Source organism: Pyxicephalus adspersus, chromosome 7 (genome assembly GCF_032062135.1).
Source record: "Pyxicephalus adspersus chromosome 7, UCB_Pads_2.0, whole genome shotgun sequence".
Lineage (NCBI taxonomy): Eukaryota > Metazoa > Chordata > Amphibia > Anura > Pyxicephalidae > Pyxicephalus > Pyxicephalus adspersus.
In genome coordinates, this window is record NC_092864.1 from 18,563,687 (window position 1) to 18,572,043 (window position 8,357).

General features: G+C 37.4%; 1 protein-coding gene across 1 annotated transcript in view; it reads left to right on the forward strand.

The window, feature by feature from the left end:
- NSMCE1 (NSE1 homolog, SMC5-SMC6 complex component) overlaps positions 1-8,357 on the forward strand; it is a gene marked incomplete in the record, with an annotated part of 13,023 nt that extends 4,666 nt beyond the window's left edge. Inside the window, 4 exon segments of the mRNA XM_072417748.1 lie at positions 394-540; positions 4,231-4,347; positions 6,841-6,961; positions 7,502-8,357. Coding sequence (XP_072273849.1) covers positions 394-540; positions 4,231-4,347; positions 6,841-6,961; positions 7,502-7,614 — 498 coding nt within the window.

Consider the following 8,357-nt stretch of genomic DNA (forward strand, 5'->3'; position numbering starts at 1 on the left):
TTCTCTGCCCTTGGAGAATAAAAATATGGACATTACTCTATCTCTATTGACATTCATCCTAATGATGTAGCTTTCTATGTGAAGGGGTTCTGTCATCTGCTACATAGTCATGTTGCATGAAGAAGACGCTTAGGCCAGATTCATAACCTAGTAATATACATTGCTCCAGTGATGGTACGGGACATTTAAGTAAATGGACAGTTTCTGTATTTCAAAAACATTTCTCTGTTACTTTGTTAAATTTCCAGAGAAACAGATCATTAATTCCTAAATGGGGTCAGATTTTGCCACACTTGTCTGGACCACAAGAGCTTTCAAAACTGGAAATGTTTAACAAATATTTCACTACTTACAAAATTTTCTTGCTTTTGTTTTTTTTTTTGTTATACATAGATGGACCTAATCATCGACTCTGACAGTGGGTTTGCATCCTCAACAAACATATTGAATCTTGCTGACCATCTTCAAAACAAGAAGATGAAGAAAAAGGAGGTTGAACAACTATTGCAGAACTTTGTGCAAGATAAGTGGCTGATTGAGGTGTGTTGACTGACAAGAAACATGGGTTATGGCAGAATAGTTGGTTTTTAGACGTTCCCTATAAATAACAAGGAAGCTTAGTCAAAGATTGATTTAAAGTAAACCTGCACCCATATACAACCTGTTACAGACACAAATATCATTTACTTACTTTTATATCTCAAAAATCTTTATTTTCATGTTTTTCACTTTAAAGCAGTAAAACTTCTTCACTAAGGTAGCATTACATTAATCAGCATCTTTGTACACTAAATGAATTATTCAAGCCTGTCTACTCTGTTCAACATCAAGGCTAATCACTTATAGCTCCAAGAAAAGAACTAGGAGTGATTTTAAAAATTCTTCAGATAACTGTGAAAATGTACAGAGGGCACAGGACAACTCAAATTTCTGACCACATAATCTGACCAATAAGTTTTTTATTTGCACATGCTGAAGAGACAGTTCAGTGACAGTTCATTTTTAACAAAACAAAGGGTAGCAGATAAAAGAAGCCCATTACTTACAATGTACATGTACTTTAATGAAGAGAATAGCTGGAATCTCTATGCCCTGCTTTTTTTGCAGCCCCTTTATTTAAAGGTAGCCTTTCAGAAAATAAGTGGGCTTTACAGCTTTTTAGATCCGTACAATGGCCAGAAGCCGAATTGTCAAAAGGAAATATTAGCAATGGCAGCCTGCATATTTTTTTAATACACATTTCTGTTTCATTACATGCATTTGAGGTCAAGTGAAGTTTACTTTAAATGTACCCCGCTCCTAACGTAAAAGGGGAGAATCTGATGTGAAAATATGGTAGATGTTTTTTATGCTTTACAATTTGTCAGAAGCAAAAACTAGATGCCTGTGTTCACTAGCCCTAGGTGTGGTTAGCTGCCCTGAATATGATTTTTTTTTTGAGTTTTATACCCTTTGCGATGATATTTAGCAGACTTTCATAGCAGGTTTAGTTAAAACAGAAGCCATGTCTCATTTGTTTGTATGTGAACTCTTTCTGCATACAACAATACTATCCCTTTTAGTGTTCTCCCCAGAATTTTTTTTCAGCCGGGTGGGGGGAAACTAGCTTGGAAAAAAAAAGTGGGCAGGGCAAGACACATCAAATTTAGTGCTCTTAGTTATTTATGCCATAGGTATCCAGTAACCTCTATTATTGTGTCTGTGTTTTACCTTCCCCCTATACTTTGTTCCAACTTTCTAAAGCCTGGCTTGTTGTTTTTTCCATTTTTTTGTATTATGCCCCAACAGTGTAATATGTAATCCCTTGTAGTGGTGTAATATTGTCGTCAATGTGGTGTAACAAGTTAGGCTTAGTTCACATTAGCAGTACAAAAACTAAACCATTTACCCCTCCTGAGTGACTACTGGTAACTGCTAGGCACCTGGGATTGGTAACTGGCGGTAAGTGCTGGAATATTTCAGGCCTAGCAGTTTTTCAAGGAGCAGTGGTTCCTGGCAAGATGAAAGTGAGAGGTAAGCGCAGCAAATGCACCCTTACTGCCAATGTGAATTCAACCTAACTTCAGATGTCAACTATATCTGGATAACACAAAACTTTTCTGAAAAAAATTCTCACTTGATCTTTCCACAAACTGAACCCATCGACTCCCACGCTTGCTCAGCTTCCCTCATCTTTCTGATGCTCACCGTTCTATCCAGTGCTGATCTCATTGGGCATGCGTGAGATTGATCATTTTTTTTTACTTTCCCAATGTCGGGCATGCACAAAGGGAGCAGCTCACAGCCACCTGGTATATGTGACACAAATAGCCCAGGAGGCTGCAGATTTACTCCGCATTCTTTACCACTATGGCAGTAAAGACTGAAGGGGAGGGGTCTTCCACAAAAAAACATTTTCTATTATAAAAAAAAAAGAGGAATATCCCCCTTTATATAATGTTGAAATGTGGTGATGCTTTAAGAGCATCGTGCATATGGGAGCAAGACAGCCAGTGCCCCCCCATCACTGCCCATGTTCTATGGACAAAACAAAAACTGCCTGTGAAATTTATTCACCCGCAATGTAATAGCTGTGTGTGTAAAGGCTGCTTGTCATATTCTGCAGCCTAACAACTCACCAATTTCAGTTCACCTTTCATTTCACCTTTGCGGTCTCTTAAATTATTGGTTGTAATTACTTCAAATTTTTAGGGTACACAGGGGACTCTCATAGCTACTAAAAACCAAAATGTCTTTTTTTAATTTCAAGAATTTCAAAATATGGGGGTCACAAGTTCAAAAACCTGTGGAAATTAAACACATTTAAAGTAAACATTTGGGTTGCTATTTCAAAAGAAGTGCACGTACGAGCCCAAATTTGAAAATGCAAATTAAGTACCTCCAGGGGCCACTTGCACAGCACAGATTTTGCACACATTTTTTTACCTACCTTTCACCAAACTATATTTATCTGGAATGGGGAGGTGCAGGAAACTGAAAATGTAGGTGCAAGTGGGGAACAGATGTATAAACCCCTAAATTTCATTACCATGGTATTATTAAAACATTAAAAAATCCTCTGCCCATCAAACTGCCCGTTTCCCTACACTGAACTCTACTTTCTTTTGAACAGAGAAGTGCAAGTAAAAATATAGGTGTAAGTGTAAGTAACACCCCCCACACTTTCATCACAATGGCATTATTACAAGATAAAACTCTGCCCATCAAGGCGCACTTTTTCAGTTTCCTACACCTCCCTATTCCAGGGAAATTGGGGTTCCAGTGTTAGAAGTGGGCAGTAATGTGTAACAGGGCAGTGCGTTTGTCATAAATATTAAATTTTAGTTAGGGGGGGATAGCCAACGGTGTCCCCCCACTGCACCTACATTTTCGGCTTTGTACACCCCCCCATTCTAGGGAAATTTGGATTTAAAGAAGAGAAGCAGACAGGGTAACATAGTATGACAGTTATAGATTTGTGACAGGTAGGTATTAATTTAGGGGCCCCATCCCAATGCTCCTTTCTATGTATGTGGTCCCGGGGGGCCACAATTTGCATTTTCAATTAAGGACTCCTAGTCAGTTTCAAAAGCCCAATGTTGTGTTTTTACAATGCTGATCCCATATCGTGAAATTGTGGTTACTACTAACTTGAGTATTCCTTGTGCACCTCGAAAATTTCTAGTCATTATGACATACAGTTTTGGAGATATTGATGCTTATACACAGAGTGCTGTAATGCAGAATGACATGCACCATTTACACACAGACTGCTCCGATGATGTCATTACACACGCCCACTTATCTGCCATTGGCAAGTATGCTGTGTCGATTATGACACCTAATTATCTATATTCAGCTGCCATGCAGCACTGACAGGTCCAGGACCTTTCATCTCTGTATCCTCGGAAGGCGTCATCTTTGCCACCAGCTCCACAGCTGACTTCTGCGGAGGTGGTGATCCTCTTCGGCCATTGGATGGCCACTGATGATGTGACTCCTGCACATATGGGGAATTCGCCACACAGTGTAGAGATTGATCAAAAAGCCCCCAGAAGACAGGGATTTAATAAATCTCTGTAAATCTTGGCGACTTTGTTTTTTGAGATTACGTACCCTTTAAATACCTAATTGTGCCTCCTGCATTTGTACCTTCGTATGACCTGACTATGTACAGTAGTTGACATTTATAGCAAATTAAATGACTAACTTCAAAACAATGGTTTGTGTATTTTTTCTTTTCATTATTAGCAAGATGGAGAGTACAGTCTTCACACTCGCTGCATAATGGAAATGGAACATTATATTCAAAATACATACCAAGATCTGGTGAAAACATGCAACATTTGCCACAACATTGCAGTTCAGGTATAACTTGATTTAATGGATCTATATCAGTTTATTCTAATTTGTATTGCTATTAGTACAAGCTATCAGGTTTTATATACACATACATCATTGTTTGATTTGTACAATGTATTTGTTATCTCTTTTTCCATTCTGATCTACTGCTATAATATTTGTCATATATATATATTTGTCATATATTTGTCATATATATATATATATATATATATATACACATACATCATTGTTTGATTTGTACAATGTATTTGTTATCTCTTTTTCCATTCTGATCTACTGCTATAATATTTGCTTATACCTATGTCATACACATTCTTTGTTCAGAAATACTTGTTTTTATTCCTAATTTAGGGGCATTTAGGGTCCTGCATTTCTGACCTTCAGTGATACCTCATATTATTAGTTGCATACAGGGATGTAATTTCCTATTTTTGCTCTTACACCATAATGATGATTCAGCAATGGTTGTGATGTTGTAAGTTTTAGGGTTACGGTTCCTTTTTTTCATATTTATTTTTTTATTTGAGGATGAGTTAAGCAGAATAATATGTAATCCATAAAACGAAATAAACAAGGTTCAAGTGAGTACAATAAAACAATTAAAGACCCAGAGCGATGAACAATACAACAAAAAGCAAAATAAAAAGCTGCAAAGAAGGAGTTTAGTCATATTTTTAAACACACATTTTTTAAATTGCAAATAAAATATTGGGGTGTATGTTGGATCAGGGATGGAGACTTCCAAAGCCAGCTGCAGATATATCGCAGGGTCACTAAGAAACCATCTGTACCTGTGCCAGGAAGTTAATTTGATTGATTGTGCAATTTTGCTGCTTCCTAAAGGAGAGATGGGTATCAATAAAAGACTCTCACACCTCAAAAAAACTACATTAACCCATGATTCCTTACCAGGGAAAGTTTATAGCCAATCCATTTGAAAGACATATAACAATTTCTAACAATTTATGTTCTGTGTGCAACATAGCTACCAAAGAAATACAGTGGTACCTCGGTAGAAGTCCGCTTTGGAATAAGTCCAACTTCGTATAAGTCCTGTTTAGACACGAAAAACTTTGCTGGTTTACAACCTTTTTGCTAGAACTTGTATGGGTCAAAATGAGTCATAAAACAGCGTGCTACCCTTATTTACCTCTCCCGAAACAAAGCAACGACTGCCCACGAGAGTCAGTATGCCAGTTGTTACCCATCACTGAACAACCCGCGCTATAACTCTCTGTGAATTACATAACATCTCCTCCTCCTCCATTTTCAGCACCATCTTAGTAGGCACTCGACTCTTCTCAGCAAGGTAAAGTGGGGTTAAATTTTATTTCATCATTTCATTTTCATAACAATAGGATTTTTTTTTTTATGGGAATGGAATATTGATTTTCCTTTTATTTCTTATTGGAAAAAATAGTTTGGTATAAGTCCAAGGATCTGGAACGGATTAAGGACTTATACCAAGGTACCACTGTAATGGAGAGAAGTTTTTAGGTTCCATATTACAATAGATAGTATTTGTAAAACATATGTTAGTTTGGGAAATACTACCATCTTCAGTAGGGTCACCCGCCTGAGGCTCGAGAGTGGAAGTTTGATCCACTGCTGGAACTGAATTTAAATGAAGTGGAGAAGGCGGAAAAACATTTAAATTTGTAAGGATTTTTTTGAGATTAGCGCTCCAAGGTACGGAATGTTTTTTTCTACACTGTATAAATGGGTATGAAGAACCCCAACCTGGTCTCATATAACTGGTGAGGTATACAGCTTTAGATTTAAGTTTATAGAGTATTTATACAAACATGTTGTCAGGGATTTCCAATATATAGCAAAAGATCAAAAACAAAGCTGTAATTTTGACATTACGGCCACCAACTTAAATGCCCTAAAATTCCAGGCAGGACTCCAGTACCTGCAACTATGGATCCAAAGCCAAATCAAATAAAAGTTTATTGAGGGAGCAGCCTTGATGTGTTCCTCTAGCCCAATGTTTCTCAACTGGGGTTCCATGGAACCCTAGGGTTCCTCCAGAGGTTGTTAGAAGTTCCTTGAGCAAAATGTGACTCTAGTTTCACTCGCATCATTTATCTTTTTGGCTATCTGTATGGGTGACATTCTTCTCGCTGGCCAGTAATGTAAGAGTCATTCCTACTAATCGCCATGCTAATCTACTCTGAGTTGTAGATATAGTAGTCATAGAAGGGGTTCCCAGAAAACCTCGAAGTTATTTCAAGAGCTTCCCCATGTTAAAAAAGGTCAAGAAGCGCTACTCCAAACAATTGAAAAATAAGGATTTTCTTGTGAGTACAAAAATCTCATTATTTTGTAGAAACAAAATATTTATGGATTGTTTTGTATTCTGCTCGGAGTTTAGCTTTTCACTAGTTTGTTTTCTAATGTGCGCTGTGCAGTGAAGTCGAATTGCCAAAAAGGAATGCGCTTGTAAATTTGAACTGCAAATCATGATTTTGATTATTGTTTGTGTGTACTTAGGGACAAATTTGTGAAAACTGTGGTATCAAGATTCACTTGACCTGCGTGGAAAGGTATTTCAGGGGACAGTCAGGACCAAGATGCCCTCAGTGCACAGAGCCATGGACCCAAGAAATTCCAAGTATGTTGATTTTACTTTTACTTTGGTTCAGAAGTACCTATCAGCAGAACTGAAGCATACCCTTCACTTAGTTTAGTTGATCCTTATAAACTTGTATCAGGAAAAAGTTTCCGCAAAATCAGTGGGGGTCGACTGCTGTGATGCGGTCATTACAAGGACAGATTTGTTATGGGATCTGGATTTTGTGGCTTGCTGTGCCCATCAAATTTAAATTAGTTTTTTTTCAGTATGGGTGAAATTGGTTACTTTTGTTCAGGAGGTTGGTGGACTAGACATATAGGAATAAACTACAATGCCCTTTAAACTTAAACTGCTGGGTACTGCCATCAGTTACACAAAATAGAAACATCCTTTTAGGTGGACAAACCCCTTAATAAAACTTGTTTTGGCAAAGGCCAGCAGAGTACAGTTATTTCCTTGTCTGCCCGCTGTTGGTTGTGGAAAGCTGATTCTCTTTGTACTGTAGTACTTAAATATTGTATATATTATATTTATATTATAATTTTTTTTTTATTTATGGGCATATTCTACAATTGACAGGAATATCACAGACCAGTTCTGAAATGCCATCCACTTCCCAGGTTGTGTCAAGTGTTCAAGGAGGCAGAAGAAATGTTTCAACAGCATCTACTAGGGCAAGACGACCGCTATAATTCACAAATGATTAGAGGTTTTGATTTGTATATTTGTGATTTGCACTTTTTTGCCTTTTTTCATGTATTTTTTTTTATTGTTCTTGTAACATAAAAAAGTTTTAATTGCATTTGTAAGTTCATTCCTGTGCACTTGGACTGTTAGGCTTGTTCAGGAAGGTTTTAGCAAGCACTTAAAGAAACAATTTCTTTTTCAATATCAAGATACTACGGCCAAATACAAAGGCTCTGTACACACCCTATATTTTTCTGAGCAGGACTGTTCATCTTACTTAATAGTCTACTGATGTTTGTACATAGCCAAACTCTTATAACAAGCTCAATGAATAATCCTTAAACATAAATGTTGCTTTAGTCTTACTCCTGAGACCCAGTTATTCCTCCACTGTGCACCACCATTGGGTTTTACAGAACAGAGAAGATAAAGCCAGGCTGCCAATTACAACTGGCATATTACCAACGCCTCCTCCCCTTCCTGTGCCAGTTGCATGCCACTGATTTCTGCATATGTTAGTGACCAGAATGAGCAGATAGAGAAGGAGCATGCATTGTAGTCTTGTTAGTTTGCATCTTTTAAGGAAACAGTACATTTGGACCAGATTATGTTGGTACCACTATGGTAACATGCTTGTGGAATGGAAAGTTCCACTTTAGGAAGCTTGAAATTTCTAGAATTTTCTAAAGAATATTTTAACTTTGGATTTGTTGAATACAGGTAATAAAGAGAACTTGCGGGTATCCCA